We start from the raw sequence: 23,374 nt of genomic DNA, 5'->3' as shown, positions 1-23,374 counted from the left end.
GCATGTCTTAAAAGAGATCTTTCCTCTTGACCTGCAACAATACCATTTAGGGCCCATTCACAAGAATATCTTGCTGAACGGGTAATCATAGGTCAGGGGGCCCCCTGAGCTACCTTCTGCTGAAGACCTGACATGGTGCATCAACAAGTGTTAACTAAATGTACGAAAAGTAACTAAGTACACCTCCTCGAGGCTAGCCTCTAAACGAACAGTGGTTCAACACTCCAACACATCCTTCAATTCCTCCAGAACCTCGTCCTTGTAAATGATGTCCATCGAAATCACTATAGGGGCAGGATGACTAGGTATTCAGGATACATAATGCGCTAATACATGTATCATGATTCTTAGCATTTGAAACAGACATTATCTCCACTAATATTGGCGTTCAATGAAGCAGCGCTGCTAGTTCTCAGTATACACAACACTGACAGAAAACAAGATTGAGGAAACACATCTTGGAAGACAGGTAGCTTTTCTGGGTCATGTACGGCAGCAAGCAACACCAGCCATAACAAAAATCAAGTTCCCCGGCGATGGATGTGCCACCGCGTTTATATCAAGCAGCAGTCTATCATGCTCGCCAGGAATTTCAACGCGTACGGCGGACCTGTCAGTGCACTCTCGAGAGATGCGATATGTAACCTCAGTTTGTCACAGAGATGGCGGAGTACCCTGCACAACCGCCGTTCGGGTTCGTAATCGAGGTCTCAATTTGATGAATGACTTTCTTCGGAAGGGTTTGTTCAAGATTCGCTGGCGGCAACAGCGAGAAGCTTCATCCATACTGGATTTGGGTGTAATTCCACACAGCCGCTTTCCACCCTGGATCGGGCTTCGCCTTAGTGAAAACGTTCAGTGTCTGGTGTCGATGTTGAGATTTTATAACGGCCTCGGGTTGTTCGACACTCATGCTGGATGGTATTTTGTGGACATCGACTGCGAACGAGACCTTCGAGTATGTCGTTTGATTGCGTTGATGAAGCTGCCGTCGCTCGCGGAGAGGACCCTGATCTTGACATTGGAGGACTCGTGTTGGATGCGTTCTAGTGCCATGGTGCACAGAGTTTCCAGTGAAGTTCTGAAGTTCTGAATTTCAGAAGTTGATTCCTTGACCGTAGCACTGTCCACCCAAATCATACCAAGCGTTCCCATCGAACCATTCCCACCCTGCCTGCGAGCCAAGATGAATTCTTCTGCGTAGGGTTCATGTTCATGTTCATGTTTAACATATCGGTCGAGGGTCTCGAAAGTTTGAACCGTTTCGCCGGTAGACAACACCGGCAGCTCGACCTACAAATGATGGTCATGCCAGATAAGCCCATCTGCATACTCCTTCCTCGGCAAGGGTGCGTAACCAGCAGTCTCATTGTGTGGGTGGGGTTGAATTGCACTGGTTCGCCCTTAGATTTAACTCTCATGTGAAATTATATATAGCATATTTCGTTTTGGTCATCCATGGGCGAACCCCATCCTTCCAGCGGATTTCGTCCCCGCTTTGTCGTTTGTGTTAACTTGCGGGGAGTTGTGGGTGTGAGGATGGTTTGGGGTGTGCTTACTGTATATGTTGCCAGGGAACTGATGGACATGTTGTACACCGTCTACCTCAGACTCGATACCCGAGGTGACGCGCACCCAGGATCGACAGAGCCCGCTGTAGGTCACCATCTCATTCCATCCTTCGAAATAGCAAAGCTCCCATCAAATCCAAAGCCTGATTTTGACACACGATTCCCAGGGTGGCCGTGCTGAGGTCGGTCTCAATGATACACAACTTGATAGTCTCGCAGCAGAATCTTGCAAATGGAGAAGAGTGGAGCCTTGATAAATATAGATATGGCGTAGCGCATCACCTCACTGTGAGTGAGTAAATATAGAAGTGAGGGTTTGGAAGAGGCGAAGAGGGGGAAGAAGGCGGGTTATACCGAGCGAGAGGATGTTGACAGATGTTTGTCCTTCTGCATGGCAAGAGAGGAAGATTTCCGGTATTGACGCAAATTGTTTGCTCGGAGGGTCAATGGATAAAATTTGTACAGCTATAGCCCAGATCTTGAACTCGGCGATGGGACATGCCTATTCTTAGAATCCCTCAAAGTGTAGTAGCAGGAAACCACTGGAGTGGAAGGGGATTCAGTAAACAATGCAGGAGTTAGGGAACTAGGCGGCGATCTTACTTCGTGGAACGTATAAGATATTCTTCGGGAAAGATTCAAATTGTCATGAATTCGTGTATTACATACATCCTATAGAAGACAACCGCTTCTAAAGTGGGCAATCCCGGCATAACACCAGATCCAAAGTGAAGCGCTGCTATGAGTCACTAGTATCATCAATATACCCTTGTAGGAGGACAATTTAGAAATCCTCCGGGCTCTCGAGATCACTCAATTTTTCTCCCAGGAATCGCCCGAGAGCCGCACATTTAGACTCCAGCGCAAGCAGCACAGATGGTGAAGCAGAGAGGTTCAGACTAGCCAGTCTGGATAGATCGGCGCTCCGGTCGATCTCGTGTTGAGCCTCGAGGGCACCGTTATGTGCTGGCGTGTTCGAAGAAGGCACACCACCCTCACCCTGTGACTCATCTGGCGTGGTTCCATTACCAGCCGTTGAGTCACTTGGGCCGTCCACCGCGAGGTGATCGGCCGCGTCGCCGTTTATCGTGTCGTCGAGCTTGTTAGGACCCACTGCAGCCAGCAGGACCTTGTCCGCGATACGGGTCACCACTGCCACCGAGTCGTCCAGCTCAAAGACAATCGATCCCACGTCGCCCAGCGACATGGATTGGGCCGTCACGTAGGATGACGGGTGGCTGGCGGGATTTACCCCTGTAAGGTTTCCGCTTGATGCGGTCTTGGCGTAGCAGGTATATGCGGCGCCATAGGTCGAGCTCAGGTTCCGTAGCTGGCGGGATGAGAGGGAAGAGGCATAGGCAAAGACGGCACCGTTGGTAGCGAACACGCTGCGAAAAGACAGAATGGTTAGCTCATGTTCCAATGTCGCTGAGGCTATCCACAGGGGTACATACATCATTGTCGTGATCTCTGGCGGGGAGAGATTATCCTCCAGCAGATCGCCCAGCGCCTCCGAGTCGAGCATCTTAATATCAGGTAGACCGGGAATCATGGTGTCGGCGGCGGCGTCCAGGCCACCCAGGGGATCTTCGTGGATGCGGATCTCAGGGACCTGTTTGGTTGACTGACAGTGGGCCTCCACAACCCAGTCTTTAGGAGGAGTCCAGGAACAATCCTCGGGGAAGAAAAAGCAGTTGTCGCTGTAGTCCTCGTCGTCGTGATCGTACTCGATGGGCTCGTCGGAGGAGTCCAGCAAGTTCTGGGCGCACTGCGTGCGACAGCGGGCCCAGTACGGGAGGAACGGGGCGTCGGAGTGGGGCGCAGTACCGGGCTTTGCGAAGTACTCGGAGGAGACTGGGAACGGTTCGAATTCAGCCATCTTCAGACCCATGGCCAACAAGAGAGGTGTGTAAAGAGAAAAGGAAGCCAGTCGCGTCTTTTTCTTTCCAACAGAGACCGAGGAGGAAGGAGCACGAGGGCAGTGTTTGCATAGCTGGGTGCGCGATCCACAAGAAGGGAAAGTGTCAACGACCTCGAAGTGCCGCGGAATCCGGAGACCACAACGTCAAGAGGACTGTTATGTCCGGTCCAGATGGCGAGTCACAAGAATTCCAGACGTGCCCGGTGGCACAAGAGCAGGATTGGAGGGGGGATAGGAGGTGTATTTAAAGAGCAGGAAGGGGTATTTTTGGTCCAGGCTGTGAGAGGAAGTGGTAGTAGTGGCCCAAGTAGGACTGCAGTCATGCGATCGCCGCGAGGCTCCGCGGGTGAAGCGCCACGACCATCGTGCAGGTCCAGGGTCAAGGACAGAGAGGAACGTGTCAAGAATGGAAGCTTTGATTGGAGGCAGAGATGGACGGATTGGGGAGCAGGACGCGTGAGGGTCTTTCAGTGCTAAGCGCGGATGTGCAGGTTTTTTTTGGGGGGGGGGGGAGCAACGAAGAAAAAAGAAAGGAAAGGCCCAGGCCCCAGCTCAGAGAGACGCATCGATCTGACACGAAGGCTGAGGGAACCAAAAGAATAACCCAAGATAGCTTGGACCAGCTTGGACCAGCTAAGACCGGGGGGGTGTCCAGGCCAATGGCAAGGGATGATCAACCGAAGAGGGCGGGGGATGCAGGACTGGGACAAGGTCGACGAGTATAGGAGAATTCAGACGAACCTGGGCCTGTGCGAAGGAGTACCAGTACAGGGCGTAAGCCAGCGTGTGGAGGTGTGGAGGTGTGTGGAGGAGAGAGGTGGACAGAGAAGGAAAAGAGAAACAATCCAGATGAATGGATGAACCAAGAGGAGGTGGTCGCAAGCACATGAAAGCGAGATTCGCGCGGGGGCCGCGCTGGCAGTCACTCTTTTAGCCTTTTTTGGGCTCGTTTTGGCTTTGGCCTTGCTGCATGGACGATGTGGCATGCAGTTGGGGGGTGATTTGGATAGTCAGACTACCCCAGACTCACGTAATAAGGGCATACTCGGTGCCGTAAGACCGTGGTACTGTAGCTGGAACATGAGATGATCCTCTAGAAGATCCGAGGATCTAGTACCAAGGTATATATGCAGCTTCAATATAGTACTAGCCTGATATAGTATGCCTAGCTGTGGTATATTATCACTATAGGAGTATATCATCATAGTGTACGATCTTCAATGATCTTCTATAGTCAACTCACGAGATCCGAGACTAATCCACATCAGTTAACTAGCCAATAGGTACAGGACTAGTTATGTGCTCCCATCTTAGTTAATCCACTAGGAAGCACAGGCATTCCTGGTTGATCGGAGTCAATCACCAAACTCACCAGTCGACGATTGACGTAGGCGGAATTGCCCCACTCTCTCCCCCTCACGGCTGACAAAACCCCCCTCGCTGGGCTCGAATCTCACCATCCCATCATGTTAACTCGACTTCCACGTCTCTTCTCAAGGGTCCTCACTCCATCAACTCGTATTCCTGGTACACATGCACCCCAGACGCCCAGATGGCCCCCAGATCTCAGTTCCCTCCAATCACTGACCATCAATTTCTTAGCTACTCGCTCATTCGCCGCCATGGTTACCGATCCCTCTACCTATAAGCTTAACCGTTCGTTCTTCTTACCTCTCCTGCCACCTCCATCATCACTGACTATAATAATAATGCCCGTTCAGACACGATGCTGCGGGTCAAAGACCCAAAGCGATCGCTGCAGTTCTACGAGTTCCTCGGTATGAATGTCATCCAGAAGCTCGATTTCCCCGAATGGAAGTTCTGCAACTACTTCCTCGCCTACAATGGCCCGGCCTCGCTGCAGGGTGGTGACCGCCATTTCACCGACCGCAATGCGGTGCTGGAGCTCTGCCACAATTACGGTACCGAGGATGACCCCAACTACAGCGTTGTCAATGGTAACACCGAGCCCTACCGCGGTTTCGGCCACATCGCCATCTCCGTCGATAACATCGAGGCTGCCTGCAAGCGCATCGAGGACGCCGGATATGCTTTCCAGAAGAAGCTGACCGAGGGCCGTATGCGACACATTGCTTTTGCCAAGGACCCCGATGGCTACTGGGTGGAGATCATCCGTCGCGCCGATGAGGATCTCTCTCCCACTACTGACCCGGGCTCCTACCGTCTGAACCATACCATGCTGCGTGTCAAGGATGCCGAGACCAGCTTGAAGTTCTACCAGGAGTCCATGGGCATGACTTTGGTCAGGACCATTGAGAATCCCGATGCCAAGTTCAATCTCTATTTCCTGGGTTATCCCAAGTCTAACCCCGAGATCAAGGAGGGTGCGAAGAACAGTGTCGCAGAGTGGGAAGGCCTGCTCGAGCTGACATGGAACTACGGCACGGAGAAGCAGGAGGGCGCCGTCTACCACAACGGTAACACGGAGCCGCAAGGATTCGGCCATATCTGTGAGTTTCACCGTGTCACGTCGGTGTGTTTGCCTGGTTGTCCTCGCTAACACATGATCTTTTCTGCGCGATAGGTATCTCGGTCGATGACCTCCAGGCGGCCTGCGACCGATTTGACACGGCCAATGTTGCCTTCAAGAAGCGCCTGACTGACGGTCGCATGAGCAACATCGCCTTTGTCTTGGATCCGGACAACTACTGGATTGAGGTGATCCAGAACGAGCGCATCAAGCGCACCTTGAACTGGTAGATACGGCAGATGTAAGATGAAGCCCTGCAAGAAAGGACTCTGCATGTAGTGACCAGACCTACATTGTGATGTACATACAAAATTCAGTGTAATGGTCTCTCAGTGTCTTCCATTCCCCACGTAGTCCCATCACCTCTCGACCACGAGACGACGTGCATGGACCACCGGCTTATTCCCGATCCCCCTCATAGGCGGGCGCAAAGTGGACCCTCTCCCCCGCCTCCCCCCCAGACCGAACATTTTGCGAACATTACCAGTCCGACCTCGCACATTGTCCATTCTCGACTTCATTCACTCCTAGATCTCGTCATATATAGACCATGGCTGCGATGGTGCCCGCCGAGTTGGGATGAGTTGACTCGCAGCCCCGACTGAACAGGACCGCGCGATCTGATTCCGCGCTTTTTCGACCGCCACCCCCACGGGCAACCCTGGAAGCCGCATCGCTGAATCGCAGTGAGGATCTCCCGATCTGAAATCTTCCTGGGACAGCGGAAGAAGAGGAATCATGTCTCCAGAGCCGGAGAAGCCTAAGAAGGCCCCTCGGAAGCACGTCACGACGGCTTGCGTGCCCTGTCGTGAGAGTAAGATCCGGGTATGTACCTCTCCCACACGTCTCCTTGCAGGGATCGGCGTTGAAGACATTTCTAATCGGCTTCTCTCCAGTGCGACGGGTCAACACCGCATTGCCAGAATTGCCAGCGGAAAGGAAAAGCCTGCAAGTACCAACATGGAGACGACAAACGCAAGTAAGTATACCCTTGAAAGTCTCTATCCTCATTTGAGCCGAAGCGAAAATGCTTCTCGGCCCGCTACTAGCCAGACTCGGCATCCCGCCGATGTAACCAAAAATCGAATACCAGACCGGCTAATATCAGCGTTAGGGTCTCTCTTCGAGCTGCGACGGAGCTTTTCTCTGCGAGAATTGACCAGCTTGTTCAATTTATTCATGATCAGGGATTGGAACCGCCACCTATGGGACCGGATGACGAGGCGGGTATGAATCGGGTTCTTGATACCCTGCAAATCCCGCGAGGTGTCGCCAGGACAAAAGTTTCTTCAAATGATGGCCAAATGCCCCGGTCTGACGTGCATCACTCGGATGGATTGGATCAATCTCCGGTGCAGAGCTCGCCAACCACGACACCGAATGGTCAACCACAGCATCAGGCACAGCTGTCAACTGAGACTGCACCTACTGGTGCTTCGCCTTCGCAGGGCATTATGTCGAATCAGCAGCTGTCGTCTATGGAACCATGGAGTCCGTTCGGCATGGTGCGAGGTGTACCGGAAAATCAGAACTTTGTGCACTGGGGCTTCACTTTACCGACAGCGGAAAGCTTGGATACGATATACGCGAATATCAACGGAGGATCAGGCTTGCCAGTCAACACAAACCTGAGCCCGGACAGTTTCCCGCTGGGCATGGACATGGCACAGCAGCCGGGTGTCTTGCTAAGCCAAGTCCCCCAAGACCGCGACCACGAGTCAGACAGCGATGAAGAGAACGAGGCCGAGAACGACGTGATCGAGCAGCTTTCTCATCGAATTGGCACGCTGAAAATAGCAGGGGATGGCCACTTGCGATTTTACGGTGCGACGTCTAATCTAAATTTAGTCGATGTATCTGCGACACAACAGCGACAGCGACCAGACGCACGGACTGTGCGTCACGATGGGCAGGATATTCTGAACCATCTTCGTGTCGGTCAACCGGTTGATCAAGCTTTGGAAGATCATCTCGTGGAGTTGTACTTCACGTGGCAGAATCCCAGCATTTATGTCGTGGATAAAGAAATGTATATGACGGCTCGACTGAAGTGGCGCAATGAATTTGACGACACTCCGTTCTACTCCGAGGTTCTCACGAACGCTATGTGTGCGATTGGAAGTGCATTCGAAGCAAGATATCATCCGACATTTATCACGTTTCCTAAATCTCTGGCCGAGTTCTTTGCCGACAGGGCCAAGGCGTTGCTGGAGATTGAGCTTGATTCGCCTTGTGTGGCGACTGTTCAGGCTCTTGTTCTGATGAGTTGTCACGAAGGAGCATCCAATCGAGATGCCCGAGGCTGGCTGTATAGTGGAATGTCGATGCGACTCGCCTTCGACCTCGGCTTGCACCTTGATATGACATCGTATGTCAACCAAGGGGACATGAGTGCCCACGAGGCAGATGTTCGACGTGCTGCGTTCTGGGGCAGCTATATTGCAGATCATTTTTGGGGATTCTATCTGGGTCGTCCATTCCGAATGAATGCCGGAGATGTGACGGTCCCAAAACCTGCTTCGACTCTTGGTGTCGAGAAAGAAGGGGTCTGGCATCCGTATGGACTTCAAACTACGTCCAAGACACTAGAGGACGGTCTACAAAATCCCACTGAGCTAATCAGCCGGCAATTCGTGGTTTTGTGGGAGATGGTATCTCCCGTAGGCCACATCTTATACGGTTGTTCGGATATCTCCCCCACGACCTGCAAAGAATCACCTTCCAAGTAACAGAGGACCTCTTCGCCTGGAAAGCCAACCTCCCATCAACTCTCCAAATCGATCTAGACGACGATTCCACTCCAAAACTCCCCCACCTTCTCATCCTCCACATGCAATATCATCAAATAATCATCTTCTTCCACCGCCCCTGGGTATCAAAGAGCTACATCCAACCCCGCAGTCCCCGCCAGGGCCCAGGCTACCACCACGCCCGTCGCATGTGCGTTGAATCCGCCACGGCAGTAGCCCGCTTGCTACACATATACGAGAAGCACTATACATTCCGACGCATGAACAACCAAGTGGTCGCGATAATCTTCAGCGCCGCGCTGATGCTCCTCTTCGTCACAGTCTCCAGTTCCCCAATACTCCCGACTAAACCGGGCGAGTCGAGTACCGTGCACCCACGTAACGCGGAGATGGTCGCGTACCTGAACCTGTGTTTCCGTGCACTGGATGAACTGGGCCAGTCCTTTGAGAATGCGAAGCGCACGCGTGATTACCTAGTTACTTTGCAACGACGCTGGCAAGCCCATATGCGGCGGACTGGATCCGGCGCGAAGAGGCAGATCAGTAGTGCGAATTTGCCGGCGATGGCGGGGCAGGGATCTTCCACGCAAGTCTCCCAGAAGGAACATGGGAGTGATGTATCGCGCAAGAAGACGCGCCTCGTTGATACTGGCACGCTTAACCGCACATCAGGTGACTCGTCTACCTCCATGGCCGCTGGGCGGTCTTACCAGCAGTACCCCTCTCAGCAGCAGCAACAACAACAGCAGTCCTTCCAACAACACCCTTTCTCCTCGCAAGCAGCGCAAGCAAGTGAACTTGATTGGATTCGGAACACAGATTTGAATCTTCTTTCTGATGGCGATGTCAGCGGTAGTCCGAATCATGCTTTGGGCACTCTCTCGCAATCCCAGTTCCCTGGTGAACCGGGCATGTTGCCGGATCTGGGTGATATTGAGGGGTGGTGGAGTCCGCCTCATGGGACTGGGATGGGAGGGACGGCGTTGTAGTTTTGTGGCCTTAACCGACTCAACCACATACATAGCGTTGCTTTGGATACTATCCTCCGTTGTATTTTTGGGGGTTATCTGTTGTCATGTTGCTTTATAAATAATAGCTCTGTATTCATTAGCATTGCACTCTTTCGGATATTCGAACAGGCCAATGGGCACATGGAAATCTCACACTGCACAAGCAAAATCCAACATGCAGTCCTATCTAACAATGCAATATAGTACACGTCAACATCTTCACTCATCACGTATCCTCCCATCAAAAATCCCCCCAAACCAACCACCCACATCCTCACCCAACTCCAACCCAGACCCCATAACCCCCAAATTCCTAACAAGACCAACCCTCCTCTCCCCAAATCCTTTCTCCCTCCCAAAAAAACAAGCCCGCCGCATAACAGAAACCATCTCCTCCCCCTGATCCGCAAGAACAGTCCCATTCTCCTTTCCCTCCGCACCATCAATATAAACCCTCACCCAAGGCAGAGTAACCTCTAACCTCTTTACCCCATTCCCGCCCCATCCACGACCAGCTACACCATAATCCAGTCCATAGGGCGGCCATCGCGAAAGCGCCTTTCGGCGCCGAATAGTCTGGTGGCCACCCTCTTCCCCGAATCCATCTCCCTCTGCATCGAGGGGATCAAACTCCGGATCCAAAAGCGATCCATCTCCCGCATGCCGTGAATCCTTCAGCACCGGCACCGGATACCCCGGTCCAGTGGTGTATTTCGGAAACGCAGGGGGAACATCCCGCCCCGCCGAACGAAGAAGCAACACCGGCGAAGCAAACGCATCAAAGCAGCGCTCCGGCGAAGCGAAGAGAGCCTCGCGCGCAGCAAGAAGCGGAACCAAATCCGACGGCGCGTTGGCGCGAAGCGTCTTCTTCTTAGACGCCCGTTTAGTCGTTTTTCCTAGCGTTTCGCTGGCGATTCGGCTGGGCTGCGCGGTCGTGCAGTACTCGTCCAGACCGGGCCAGTCGCAGATGGGCATTATTGAGGCGACGGCTTTTACGGACTGGGCTTCTGTTAGGGCTAGCATGAGGGCTAGGGAGCCGCCGATGTGGGAGCCGATGATGCCGAGGTTTGTGGGGTGGAGGTTTGTTTGGATCCAGTCGAATGCGGCGAGGGTGTCGTGGATTGGGGTTGGGTATTGATAGAATGGGGGGTTTGAGAGGGATTGGGATGGTGGAGGGGAGATGGGGTGTGTTTGGGTGGTTTCTTCGTTTGATGTCGTGGGCAATACCGCGCCGAGTCGGTAGTTGACTGTTACGACTGTGGCGTATGTCATAGAGGCTAGGGCCTGCTGGGGTGATATCCCACTTGGAGCTGCCTTATCAATGGCCCGTTGTTGATGTTGTGAATGTTCATCATAATTGACGTCTTCGCTGACGGGAGTCGCGTGTCCGTGGAACAAGGGACCTGGCGGGAGGTACAGGATGACATTAGGTACTTGGGAGGGCGACTGGCTCTCTGTGGGCGAATTTGATGCCACTGGTCGCGTCACACTATAAAATTATTAGTATGCATGTCCTATGAGAGTTGTGTAGCAAGTACAGCATAGCAGTCTTATCCACCTTAGTGATATGCTTCCATTGTTTCCAATGGGGAGGTCGAAAGACTCGTCAACCCAACTAGACGATGTCGATAGCGAGCGCCCACGGAAGCATGTGATATGAAGAATGGGAATTCTCTTTGGTCGGGAAATGATCAGACGGCACGATGTATGTACTAATGAGCACATCGTGCTGGTGGAAGTGATGAGTTCAGGTTGTTTTTGTCGACGGGTTGACGATGCAGGGTCAGGTCTTGGCACGCGGCTGCTTGGGGGATCTCAACGGGTAGACTGGAGTCCAGAATCGAACGTAACATGTATTTTGTGGGGTGTTGATCAAAATTGTTTAAATTTCATATTCTAAAACTGATCAGCTCTTTAGAGTGTTATATACATGAAACAATCTAAGTGTGACTCTATGGGAGAACAGACCATACAGCCCGATGGTGTTTCGGCAGATGCCAGGTCCCGACCAACCTTGCGCGGTCTATACCTAAAGCCAAAGATAATCACCATAGTATTGTTCCATATAGATAATACGCGCAAGTTTTGATTTTGAAGGAATTAAAACAGTAGAAAAGATGGTGATGGTCAACTTTAAAGTATCGCTAGATTGTGATAAACCCCAAGGAGAAACAGAACTCAATTTGTGCAACGAAATATAGTTACAGGCATCGCTTCTACAAATCCATCAAATCAAGTCATCCAATCCATGCAAAAACCACCCTTCATGCATCCAGATCAAGTAGGCACCTGTCCACCCCAAAACGTCTTCTCTAGCGTCGCCGACGCCGCAGGGTCATCTCTATCCAGGGGAGCCTCAGTATCGTCATCCGGCACCGGATGCATAACCTGGAGACTCAACTTCGGATCCTTGGAGTAGACACGCAGTCCAACAACACAGACCGCATTCCAGGGATCCTCGGCAGGACCTTCCAAGTCCTTGAATGGAGGGCGAGTCTTTGGTTCTTCGATTGGCATGTCCAAATCGCTGTCAAACTCGAAGCCATCCAACAGCTCCAAGTCCGTGGTATCCAGGATATCGTTGGCAAGACGGGTGTTCAGACTTGGGCGTGGAGACTCGGTTCTGCGGCGCGTTGAGGAGCCACTGGGGTGTCTTGCATGGAGTCCGTTGAATTGGATCGTGGGCACTGAGCCACTTGTACCGTTGACAGTGGGTTTACGGTCACTCGCTTCGCTGGAGATAGAGCCGACTTCAGTAGGAGACTGAGTCGCCTTGTTCTCGGTGAGGATCTGGCCAGGAATAGGACCCCGATCGGGTGATGCACCGTTGGTCATCCTGCGCGGCCGACGTGCTGCCTGGCGCTGCTGGCGAGCAGCCATCTTGCGCTCCCGAATCCACTCCTTCTGCATTTTCCGCTTGGCTTCGTCACGGAGTTTCCTCCATTCTGCAGCCTTTCGTCGTTCTGATTCATACCGTTCTTGATCCGTTTCGGCGACGAGGCCCTTTGCGTGAGCGAGATCATAGGATAGTCCGACTTGTACGAGCTTTTCACGGTGTGTGGAGGCTAGACGGCGGACAGTTTCTTCGGTTGATTCCGTGTCGTCGTGGCGGTATGCGGTGAGTTTCATTAGGATTTGATACCGGCCTGGCTCGAGATCGATCTCGGCGTTGACAGATCGCGCCATGAAGTGGCTGCTGTGGCTGCGTACCATATAGTCTTCGTCGCCTTCTTTCTGCACGCGGAACTTGAGGACGAAGCTGTATTCACCGGCGAGGCCTTTGAAGTAACGGGTGTCGAGCTGTGGTTGTTAGTATGGTGGTACTTTCAAAGGGGCGTCATAGAATGAGGTACGTACCTGAGAAAGGACAATGACAGTAGGCCCGGCCTCGGTCACATTCATGACAAACTTGGTGCTGTGATAGTCGGCAGACCAGGGCACGTTGAGAGTAGTCCATTGCTGAGTGATAGTCCACTCATCGCCAAACAGACGAGTCCGGTCAAAGTGCTGGTACTTCTTGAGCAGATCCTCATACGAGATCCAAAAGAATCCATCATCTCCAAACTTGTGTCCCAGCAAATCCATCCACTCCGTCGTCCATTCCTTTGACCCATCACCCCAAGCACCATGCCATTCCTTCTTTCCCCAGGGGTTTCTCAGTCGCAACAATCGTTTCCCCTTGACTTCCCTCGCGTCCATAATTGAATATGAATGGTTCTCCGAGATGCCTTTCCGATCGCGCGGCGGGGACCGCGTGTCCAACCAGTTTGAGAACAAGCCAGTGCCGCAACCAAACAGGAATTCCTCATTGACCATCATCAACTCCTCGTTCCAGAACCGGTCCTTGTCGAGAATATTGCTCGACAGAACCTCGGAGGTAACACCTCCGGTCAAATCCTCAATGGCCTCGCCGACAAAGCCGCCTTCAATAGCGGAATAATCACCATGCGCTTTGGCAAATGCCTTTTCAAGTAGTGGCAGCCAGGTCTCGTTGGGATCCACGCATTGCGCAAAGTACAGAGCCCGGGAGCCAGTCTGCCACACGCGGCGGTATTCTTCTTCTGTGTCGTTGCGGTTGATTAGGTCCCATGTCATTCGTTCCTCGTTGGACTCATCGTAGTCTGCAGCCCGTAGATACAACTTGTCATCGACGATGCATTGCTGCCATTCGCCGTCTAATACACTTATCAGTCCAAAATTTCCACGTAGAGGTTCCAGGAATTGTTCACCTACCGCGATAAAAGACGAATCCATAAATACCGACCGTCTCATCCCGAGCAACGCAGATCTTCTCAATCAAACCAGCCTTGTTACCCATCGTGCACAGCGCAGCCATCAGCCAACAGTCACCATCATACCCTTGACGCACATCCGACGCCGTGGGTCCATTAACATAGAACTGGGGATTCTCAAAGATTTCCTAGCAGCCAGATCAGCAAAACCACCCTCCTCATGACATACATCCGATTATCAACACACCGTCACTCTTTTCACACCCCGAGGTTTCATTATATCATTAACCTTATCCAACTCATCCAAATAATGTCTCCGATTCGACTTCAGATCCAACTCAATGTCAAAATGCGGATCGGAATACTTCTGGTTCACCCGTCGGCACTCCTTGACAATGCGCTCAACGGATGTCTGGCATTCTCGCCGCGCCTGCTCATAGGATTTCACCGCTGCATGGCCCTGGATCACTCCGTTCGGCACACGCTTCGCCCTCGTGCGCGCATACGGGTTACCCGGCAGCACTGTATATACCTTTCCGGGGTATTTTGTGTTGAATTGCTCCCAGAACTGCTTGACTAGTTCCTGCGGGGCTTGGCGACGGGCGCGCTGAGGAGGGTGACTATTTGAGCGCGAAGATGCTGAAGGTCCTGTATTGCCGAAGCCGGCCATTTCGTCGTCAAATTCCATTGTGGAAGGAGTAGGCTAGAGTCAAGCCGTCGCGAAATAGAGTATTTTCAAGTTCTCCGCACCCGACGGGATAAAGAAACTGGACCGTGGATCTGAGCGGGGCGGGGAGGGGAACGTTGTCTTTTTTCTTCTTTGGTTAGTGTCGAACTTGTAGGTTTATTATTCGCACTGACCAACAAGTCCAGAGTCCGGACAACCGACGAAGATCAAACAATCCAACGGGGCCAAAAAAAAGACGAGCGACCGTCCGCTATTAATAAGAACCTAAGACAAGCCACTGTCTCTTTCCTGCTCACTGCTCACTGCTCACTCAAGACTCCCATCTCCAAAAAGCTGCCCCAATTCGTGTCCTGCGCCGGCGCTGCCGAGGCCAGCAGCCTCTGGATTCGCGGATTCCATGGCCTGGTGGCAGTGGGCAGCTCAGGCGTTCGCCGTAAGGCTGCAGGTGCGTGCGTTAGACTTCCCGTGGGCCGCGAATAGAATCACCCAGACGAGCTAGTTGTGGCTCTCGCGTGGCCCCCAAGGAAGGGATTGTAAGCCCTGCTCAGCTTGGAATTTGGAATGCTGGCCCCAAGAGAAACGGCCCCCAATAACACCAGCCCCATCATCGTCAGCACTGGACGGAGTAGTCCTGTAGTGTACCTGGCAAGGTAGACTGATAGGAAGAGACTCGAGACGCCCTCCTGTAGCGGGCATTAAAGCCCGTTCCCGGTTTACCAGCATATGCAGGATGACTCTCTGCTGGGTCCGATTCTAAGAATATCATCCATCCTGCGACAGGCACTCGAGTCTTGTCAAGGTCGTTTCGTATCCGCTCTGTCCGTAGTTGTGGGGCCTTTTGCTCAGCTCAGACACGAGCTGGGCCACTTTGAATTGGGGGCATCTGATTGGCAGAGTCGCCGTTGCTGACGATGCTAAAAGTCATAAATGGGGGGCATGGAGTCCGAGCGACAGTGTAACATCATAACATGGGAAGACTGAGTGACAGTAGCTGCGCGGCGGAATTAATTAAGGCTGAGTTCGGCTGAGACTACCTCCAATTAGCTGCATGGCTGCATGGTCGGCGATCAAGGTACTGTCTTCAAAGAGAAACAAAAGAGATTATTCTTTTATCCACCAAAAGGGGTATGTACGCCTTGCATTTGACTAAAAAGCACGTTGATAACAGAGGAAATCCCGCCCTCCTAGTCACTCCCCTCCAGAAACGCCCGATACAAAGAAGAGAAGCCCAACAAGGAAGAAAGAAAGATAACAAGACATCATAGGTCCGGGGCCCGCATCAACGTAAATGCGATCCTCCGACGTCAATAGGGTTACACGAGTAGATCAGGAACGAGATCGTCTTCTTAGTGATAGCCGTTGCGGGGGGCGCTGACACCGCGGCCCGTGTAGTACGAGCTGCCGTTCTTGAAGTATGGGTGCATGCAGGCCTGCTTGGCCGACAACCGGTGCGCGGGATCGTACTCGAGAAGCGCCTCCAGCAAGGCGAGACCGTTCTCCTCCAGGCCGGGGACGATGGGAGCATCGGGGCGCTTCCACTTGGGGAATGTGGGCTTGTAGTCGGGGAACGAGGTGACACCGGGCCACTCAACTTCATCGGGGGTACCGAGGACACTGCAGAGTAGAGAGAAGATTAGCAAAATACACGCAGAGGTTTATTCTGAATCATCACATACCGGAAGATCTTGAAAATCTCATCAATCTCAGAGTCGCCAGGGAAAAGCGGCTTGCGAGTGCACATCTCAGCGAAGATGGCACCGACGGACCACATGTCGACTCCGGTGGAGTACTGGCGGCCACCAAGCAGGATTTCCGGGGAACGGTACCACAGTGTGACGACCTATGATAGGAACATTGAGTAAGTTGAGCCAATTGACGTCTTTCCGTGTTAGTACATACCTCGTGAGTATAGGTACGCAGGGGGACACCAAAGGCTCGGGCCAGACCGAAATCAGCCAGCTTCAGGTTACCATCACGGTCGATAAGCAAGTTCTGGGGTTTGAGGTCACGGTGCAGGACACGGTGGCTATGGCAGTAACGAATACCCTCAACCAGCTGAGCCATGAACTTCTTCACCATGGCGTCGCCCAGACCCAGGTTGGCGCTCAACATCGTGCCATCAGGCAGGGCCTTGCCACGACCACCCTCACTAACCGGCAGAGCCTCCATGTATTTCTTCAGGTCACAGTCGAGAAACTCAAAGACAAGGTAAAGCTTGTGGCCGTCGGCGTGAACAATGTTCAGCAATTGGACGATGTTGGGATCCTGCATCTCCTTGAGGAGAGAGATCTCGCGAATGGCAGTGCTGGGGACGCCCTCATCTTCGGCCTCGAGACGGATCTTTTTCAAAGCGACGATACGGTTGGGGTGGTTCAATTCGCGAGCCTTGTAGACGACACCGTACGTTCCTAAAGGGTGTTGACGCGTGAGTTGAGGGGTCGAGGACGAGATAAAGACACCACATCAGAGACACCAACCTTCGCCAATTTTCTCGATCTTTTGATAATTCTCCATGGCAGATGTACTTGCTGAGGATGTTCTGTGCTCAGCCATGTTAGCAAGGTAACAGGAGCTGTGAAGATGGGAGTGACGCAGATTGGAGGGACTGGGGGGAGGAAGCGAAGGGAGAAGGAAGCAAGGAGGAAGAAGAGGCGGGAAGAACCAGTAGAACAAACATTTAATTTGAAGTCTGATGTTAGGGCTGCTACACTCGATAACTTCCAGGTCCCCGCACCCACAGATCTGTCGAGTTGGTCGAGATTGTCGAAATTGAAGATATTCACAGTCAGAATTGCATGGTGGGGAGGCGACAAAAACAAACAACTCCCCGCGCCGCTGGAAGGCGGTGAGCGCGTACTTTTCCTCTGCGGCGCTTCGCCGATCATCTCTGGCGAGATACTTTTCACTATGGCCCAGATCAAAGGCATCAATGCTCATGATCGCCCACCAGAGGCTGTCCGCCAATGCTACAAAAAGTACACAAGGTGTTCCTTGTCAGATATCAACCATGACCTCGAGATCCTCGACCTCCAACGACTAGATCCGGATGAGCTTCCCCCGGGTATTACCGTCTCACAGTACATGTCAAGTCAAGATCTCCGGCTGGCTTTTGATGATTTTATTCGCGGTGGACATGCCTCAGACAAGGAACATGCTCCTCTTGCTGAGAACATACCCGTCTTCACACACAATGCAGTATCTGGTCAGCACCAACTTGTCTCAATTACCCGACACTGATCCGCCAGAGTGAACGAAGCAACCTAACTCCGGACAGGTCTTTTGATGATACCCTCCTTATTTCCCCCCACCGTTCAAATCGAATTACTATCTCGTTTGCTGCACCGCGATCTTCCTAATCCCAAGCACAAGACCAATCTCCATCTCCACTACGATGTCACATATCCCGAGGGATCGGACAATCAAGACACCCCAAAGTCCTTCTTCACCGATGACCCGACACGGATCCTCCAGCCAAAAGATCCTCAGGTCCATAAACCTCTCACTATTCAGGGTGTGTTGGAAAAGAAGCTCCGGTGGGTCACCTTGGGTGGTCAGTACGACTGGACTGCCAAAGTATACCCATCTGAGCCCCCGCCACCTTTCCCACAGGACGTGGCGAAGCTGTTGAAGGCAGCCTTCCCAGAAACAGATGCCCAAGCTGCAATCCTGAATCTATATTCCGCCGGAGATACCCTCAGCGCGCATCGGGACGTGAGTGAAGAGTGCGACATCGGGCTGATCAGTGTAAGTTTTGGCTGTGATGGTCTATTCCTGATTAGCCATGACGATGGGAATGGCGCGGAAGTCATTCGACTTCGGTCAGGCGACGCCGTCTACATGGACGGTACGTCGCGGTTTGCCTGGCACGGTGTGCCCAAGGTCCTGCCAGCCACTTGTCCCAGTTGGCTGGCAGACTGGCCATCTCTTGGAGAAGATGCGCCTGGCTCTCCATATCAAATGTGGAAAGGATGGATGTCTAGCAAACGGATCAATCTCAATGTGCGGCAGATGACCAGTCCTGCTCCATGAAGTAGCAAAAGTGGCTTTGATTGCAAGCTGAGAAACGCCATTTGGGGTCATCTCTGTTGGATGGGCCATTGCTTCGATTGCTCTCATGGCTACAGGGGCCGCTATAGGGGCCACCGTGGTTAGCACTTGCTGCTTTAGTGACTGATAGCCGTTCCGTGCACGTCACAGCGCCATCACAACCGTCTCCAAAAAGGCGTCGTGCCTTGGGGAACCCTCCTAGGCATACTTGTTCAGGGGAAGTTGGGGTCAAAACATCGATATCATATCGAAAGATCCCCTCAGATGTCCTTGGGGTCGATTATCTAGGCTTTTTGATAGGCCATTGATAGCATGTCGCGGAATTCCATGTTCCGCCAACTTTCCCCACATCTATACATACTCCGTACGACACACCCACTGTAAAATATGCAGCATGCATAGTGCCTTAAGCAACCTGAATACGAAGCCGGTTCTCGGCAGATTGATACCTGATTCTCCCGAGGTTATTTACCCTCTTCACCCCCCTACATGTCTCCTCCTTTGGTAGTGCAGGATTCCAAACATCTCCAAACGACCCCAACTTCCCCGCCCTTCGCGATAAGAAATACCCAAAAAGCGCATCTATAAACGTCCACCATTCTCACACCCACTATTGATCCGCTGCACCCGTCTACAGTAATCTACAATGTCTGTAAACTCTCCCTGGCTTGCAAAAGGCGAAGCAAAACGCCAATCCATCCTAGACACCATCCCCGCGAAATGGCGACTACCCAATCCCGTCCCACCCGCCACGGAGGTACGCGATGTGACCGGAAGTTATATTCAGCAGTATCTGAGCGAGCGTGAGATTGAAATCACAGAGTCCGATGCAGTTGATATCGCTGCACAAACGACTACGGGGAGGTGGACTGCTGTCGAAGTCACAGAGGCCTTTTGTCACCGCGCTGCGCTGGCACACCAACTAGTATGCCGCCCTTGTATAAGACATTGAGCGCTTTGCGCGTGGCTAACACTTGGCCAGGTCAGCTGTTTACATGAGATATTCTTCGACGCAGCTATCGAAGATGCGAAGAAGCTTGATGCCTACTTTGCAGAGCACAAGGCTCCCATTGGCCCGCTGCATGGTCTTCCAGTTAGTCTGAAGGATCAATTCCACGTCAAAGGTGTCGAGACCACCATGGGCTACGTCGGGTGGATCGGTACCTTCCAAGGTGCAAAGGATGACCCCCGATTCCGCATAGAAGAAAGTGAACTAGTTAGAGAGCTGCGCAATCTCGGCGCAGTCCTTTATTGCAAGACCAGTGTGCCGGCTACGCTGATGGCCGGTGAGACTGTCAATCATATCATCGGGTATACATGGAATCCGAAGAATCGCCTCTTATCCTGTGGTGGCAGTTCTGGAGGTGAAGGCGCGTTGATTGCTTTGCGTGGATCGCCTGCTGGTTTTGGAACTGATATCGGTGGGAGTGTTCGCATTCCTGCTGGATACAATTTTCTATATGGACTTCGCCCATCGTCGGGGCGAATGCCCTACCAGGGCGTTGCTAACTCGATGGATGGGCAAAATACTATTTTGTCCGTTATTGGACCGCTAGCACCAACGGCACGGTCTCTGGCATTGCTGTTCAAGACTGTTCTTAGCCAGCAGCCCTGGTATCATGATCCACTGGTCCTCGAGCTGCCCTGGCGAGACGCACTTGTTGAAGAGACGCGCTCTTGGATTGAGCAAGCGAAGGCCGGAAATTCAACGCTAGCTTTCGGCATGATGCACTGGGATGGCATCACACGCATTCAACCGCCCATTGCTCGTGGATTGAAAATCGTCGAACAGACCCTGAAGCGACTGGGTCATAAAGTGATTACCTGGAACCCGCCATCTCATGCTACCGCTGGCACATTGAGTGTAAGTCATTCTAAACATTTCCCAGACACTACAGAGGCCTCACTAATTCAAGCCAGTCTGAGGCATTCAACATGGATGGCGGTGCCGATCTGAAGCATCACTTTGGTCTATCCGGCGAATCTAAAGCAGTCCAGGTCATAGTGGACGAGTCCAACCCGATATCCATAAGCGAGCTCGCAGCATTGAACGTCGCCAAGCGTGAGTACCAAAAGCAATATATGGACTACTGGAACAGCACTGCAGAACTGACGGGCACTGGTCGTCCCGTTGACGGACTTTTCTGTCCTCTGGCACCTCATGCTGCGGTGATTCCCACTCAGTTCAATTACGTGGGATACACTTCGTTCGTCAATATTTTGGATTATACCAGCGTGGCTCTGCCGGTTACGTTCGCGGATAAGAGTATCGATGTGCGCGCAGCAGATGCATCTGTAGCAGAATTAGCGGACCATATTGAGTGGACGTGTAAGTGGTCATTTGTGTTGTCCTTTTGGAGTTTGGCTGATGCGGGGTACAGATGATGCCGATACATATCATGGCGCTCCGATTGGAGTTCAACTTGTTGGGCGAAGGCTGCAGGAAGAGAAGATGCTGACTCTTGCTGAGTATCTCGGTGGCGAGATTAGCAAGACTGTAGAGACAAAGTAGATGGTTGAGATGACCGTGAATAAGATTAGTATCTCAAGAGTGAGGTATCAAGTCGACTTTCTTACATATCCATTCGGTTGCCCTCTACACTGAGTGGTGCTCAACAACACCAGAACTAGACATCAAACTTTACTTGGAGAATCTGCGTATACCAGTATGGCTGTATGTTCATTGACTATGAATGGGTATATTATATGTAAAAATGATGGGTTCTAGCCCCAATGAATAGACCAACCCGATGCTCTCAATATCAAGTATATACTCAACGAATTAGCTGCGAGAAGCGGATGGGGGCGTTTGCCCCGAAGGAGCAGCCAAATTAGACAGGATAGGCGTAGACGAAGGCCATGAACCAGGACCAGCCGCCTTCGTCGTCGCTGGTTCGGCAGTCGAAAGGCCTTCAGATCCGTTCATCAGCCGTGGGCGCTTGGCCTGTGGACCGGATGCGTTACCACCCGGTGGGCTGCGAGGATCGGCGTGGGAATAAGGAGAGGCATAATTTGTCGACGACGCCGGGGTAGATGCATTGGCAGGATCTGGACTCATTGCAGCAGTATTTTGGAAAGGCCGCAGGCGATTCGGGTGAGACGACGTATCCTCACCTGGTCGAGGAGGACGAACGTCATGCTGAGAATCCGGGTCCAGGGGGTTTGCGGTCGAGCTATGACCTACTCCGCTGCGGCCCATACTCTTGTCATGCATGACAACACGCTTCCATTTGGAAACTACGCTATCAAAGTCCCACCTCGTCGATTCGGGGCCGATCTGGCTTCCATTCGCGTCCAATTCGCGTGCCACGTCCCGAGGGATTGGAAGTGTGTCTGGTGGGAAGAGAGCGAATTCGCGTGGCCACTGGCACGAGCCCAATCGTTCGACCTGAGCGCGAAGCTGATTCGCTTCCTGCTGCACCCGCGCAAGTTGCTCGTCCACAGATTTGCGCTTCTCGAGTTCACGGGCGAACGCGCGCGTGATCTCAAGCTGCCACGCTTCACGGCGGGTTTCATGAGGTAGCGTGTTCCAATGATTGAAGGCTAGTTCTAGGTGTCGAATTGCCGTTTCTTCGTGCTGGTGTGCCGTCCGGTGAATCATGGAATTATCAAAAGTGCCCCCAACATTTCCTGGGCGCGATCCCGAATCCTTGGAGAATTGATCTGTTCGCCATTGTGTAATTTTGGAACGAAGTGCTTGGCGTACAATATCAAGATATTCCCTGCCGGGTGGTTGAAGTGGGAATGATGTCGGGGATGAGAAAGGATGCGATGCGAACAAGCTCGGGGGCGGAGGGAGAAGCTGAAGGCAGAGGGAGGGGAAAGTTTGGGCTTGGATCTCAAAGTCGAATGGCGAAAGGCGCGGTCGAACCCGGGAACTAGAATCGCATTGTCAGCTTTGATGGAGACAAAACGTAGGGAGACGTCGAGATGCGACGTACGTTGCTGCCTTAATGTTATCTAGCACTTCGCGCAAGGCCAGCTCCAACGCTTTCATTGTATCTGGGTTATTCGCAACAGCCCCTCGTGTCGCATAATCGGGCAGCTGTAGCGATCCTGCTCTTGATTGAGCAGGCGCGATTCGAGGTCCGTCCACGGTACGGCTTGGATTGGGTATATCGTTGATCACACCAGTTGCGTGCCAGGTGGGAGTGTTGAACATCATGCGCACAGAAGTATCGCGCGATTTGGAAGCGGAATCACCCGCTGCATTGCTCCCCGAGGGTCCCCTTTTCTGTGCATGATCTGGGCTGCCATCGCGCTTGCCAGAACTTGTGCGGGCCTGCCGACGAGTGATCCCACTGCGGATGCGCCGAATCTCCTCCACATCGTGGATCCCATCGGGCTTCTTTTTGAACAAGAACTGGTCTAGATGACGACCCAGAGAGGATGATGTGAATGCCTGACCACAGTATTGACATCTCCGATCTTTAAGAGCTGCGTTGGCAGCCAATTTCGAAGCCGACTCCTGGTCGTGTTGCTCATCGGCTTGTGACTGCTCGGGTGTGTCTCTGGGGACTGATTCCGTCATGATCGAGCAGGCCGGGAAGGTGGAGAGGGTACAGTAGTAACGGATACGCGAGCAATGATAATGACGGCAGGTGCTAAAGGCTCATGCAATCATGGCAGCGGAAGCACTCTGCGTAGACGCGATAAATTCGGAG

General features: G+C 52.5%; 9 protein-coding genes across 9 annotated transcripts; 4 read left to right on the top strand and 5 right to left on the bottom strand.

The window, feature by feature from the left end:
• Positions 1-2,355: 2,355 nt before the first annotated feature.
• Positions 2,356-3,462, bottom strand: N7458_002281 (uncharacterized protein; the record flags this gene model as incomplete). Its single annotated transcript, XM_056905664.1, has 2 exons — positions 2,356-2,959; positions 3,026-3,462. 2 exons carry the CDS (start codon positions 3,460-3,462, stop codon positions 2,356-2,358), a joined length of 1,041 nt encoding a protein of 346 aa, XP_056769771.1.
• Positions 3,463-5,218: 1,756 nt separating this feature from the next.
• On the top strand, positions 5,219-6,213 carry N7458_002280 (lactoylglutathione lyase GLO1; the record flags this gene model as incomplete). Its single annotated transcript, XM_056905663.1, has 2 exons — positions 5,219-5,963; positions 6,038-6,213. 2 exons carry the CDS (start codon positions 5,219-5,221, stop codon positions 6,211-6,213), a joined length of 921 nt encoding a protein of 306 aa, XP_056769770.1.
• A 508-nt stretch (positions 6,214-6,721) lies between these two features.
• On the top strand, positions 6,722-9,722 carry N7458_002279 (transcription factor domain-containing protein; the record flags this gene model as incomplete). The annotated part of the gene is made up of 4 exons (XM_056905662.1): positions 6,722-6,808; positions 6,880-6,962; positions 7,098-8,624; positions 8,648-9,722. The coding sequence occupies 4 exons, from the start codon at positions 6,722-6,724 to the stop codon at positions 9,720-9,722; spliced, it is 2,772 nt and encodes a 923-aa protein (XP_056769769.1).
• Positions 9,723-9,962: 240 nt separating this feature from the next.
• Positions 9,963-11,394, bottom strand: N7458_002278 (uncharacterized protein; the record flags this gene model as incomplete). Its single annotated transcript, XM_056905661.1, has 2 exons — positions 9,963-11,232; positions 11,360-11,394. 2 exons carry the CDS (start codon positions 11,392-11,394, stop codon positions 9,963-9,965), a joined length of 1,305 nt encoding a protein of 434 aa, XP_056769768.1.
• Positions 11,395-12,020: 626 nt separating this feature from the next.
• On the bottom strand, positions 12,021-14,663 carry N7458_002277 (uncharacterized protein; the record flags this gene model as incomplete). The annotated part of the gene is made up of 4 exons (XM_056905660.1): positions 12,021-13,043; positions 13,101-13,918; positions 13,977-14,163; positions 14,223-14,663. The coding sequence occupies 4 exons, from the start codon at positions 14,661-14,663 to the stop codon at positions 12,021-12,023; spliced, it is 2,469 nt and encodes an 822-aa protein (XP_056769767.1).
• A 1,346-nt stretch (positions 14,664-16,009) lies between these two features.
• Positions 16,010-17,177, bottom strand: nimX (cyclin-dependent serine/threonine-protein kinase CDC28; the record flags this gene model as incomplete). Its single annotated transcript, XM_056905659.1, has 4 exons — positions 16,010-16,277; positions 16,340-16,503; positions 16,563-17,071; positions 17,141-17,177. 4 exons carry the CDS (start codon positions 17,175-17,177, stop codon positions 16,010-16,012), a joined length of 978 nt encoding a protein of 325 aa, XP_056769766.1.
• A 66-nt stretch (positions 17,178-17,243) lies between these two features.
• On the top strand, positions 17,244-18,692 carry alkB (oxidoreductase, 2OG-Fe(II) oxygenase family; the record flags this gene model as incomplete). The annotated part of the gene is made up of 2 exons (XM_056905658.1): positions 17,244-17,865; positions 17,938-18,692. The coding sequence occupies 2 exons, from the start codon at positions 17,244-17,246 to the stop codon at positions 18,690-18,692; spliced, it is 1,377 nt and encodes a 458-aa protein (XP_056769765.1).
• Positions 18,693-19,356: 664 nt separating this feature from the next.
• Positions 19,357-21,222, top strand: gmdA (putative general amidase GmdA; the record flags this gene model as incomplete). The annotated part of the gene is made up of 4 exons (XM_056905657.1): positions 19,357-19,635; positions 19,693-20,574; positions 20,631-21,039; positions 21,071-21,222. 4 exons carry the CDS (start codon positions 19,357-19,359, stop codon positions 21,220-21,222), a joined length of 1,722 nt encoding a protein of 573 aa, XP_056769764.1.
• A 270-nt stretch (positions 21,223-21,492) lies between these two features.
• Positions 21,493-23,241, bottom strand: N7458_002273 (uncharacterized protein; the record flags this gene model as incomplete). Its single annotated transcript, XM_056905656.1, has 2 exons — positions 21,493-22,588; positions 22,652-23,241. The coding sequence occupies 2 exons, from the start codon at positions 23,239-23,241 to the stop codon at positions 21,493-21,495; spliced, it is 1,686 nt and encodes a 561-aa protein (XP_056769763.1).
• Positions 23,242-23,374: the final 133 nt, after the last annotated feature.

Source organism: Penicillium daleae, assembly GCF_028827525.1.
Source record: "Penicillium daleae strain IBT 16125 chromosome Unknown utg000002l_segment0_segment0, whole genome shotgun sequence".
Lineage (NCBI taxonomy): Eukaryota > Fungi > Ascomycota > Eurotiomycetes > Eurotiales > Aspergillaceae > Penicillium > Penicillium daleae.
This window is presented reverse-complemented; position numbering and strand designations above follow the sequence as displayed.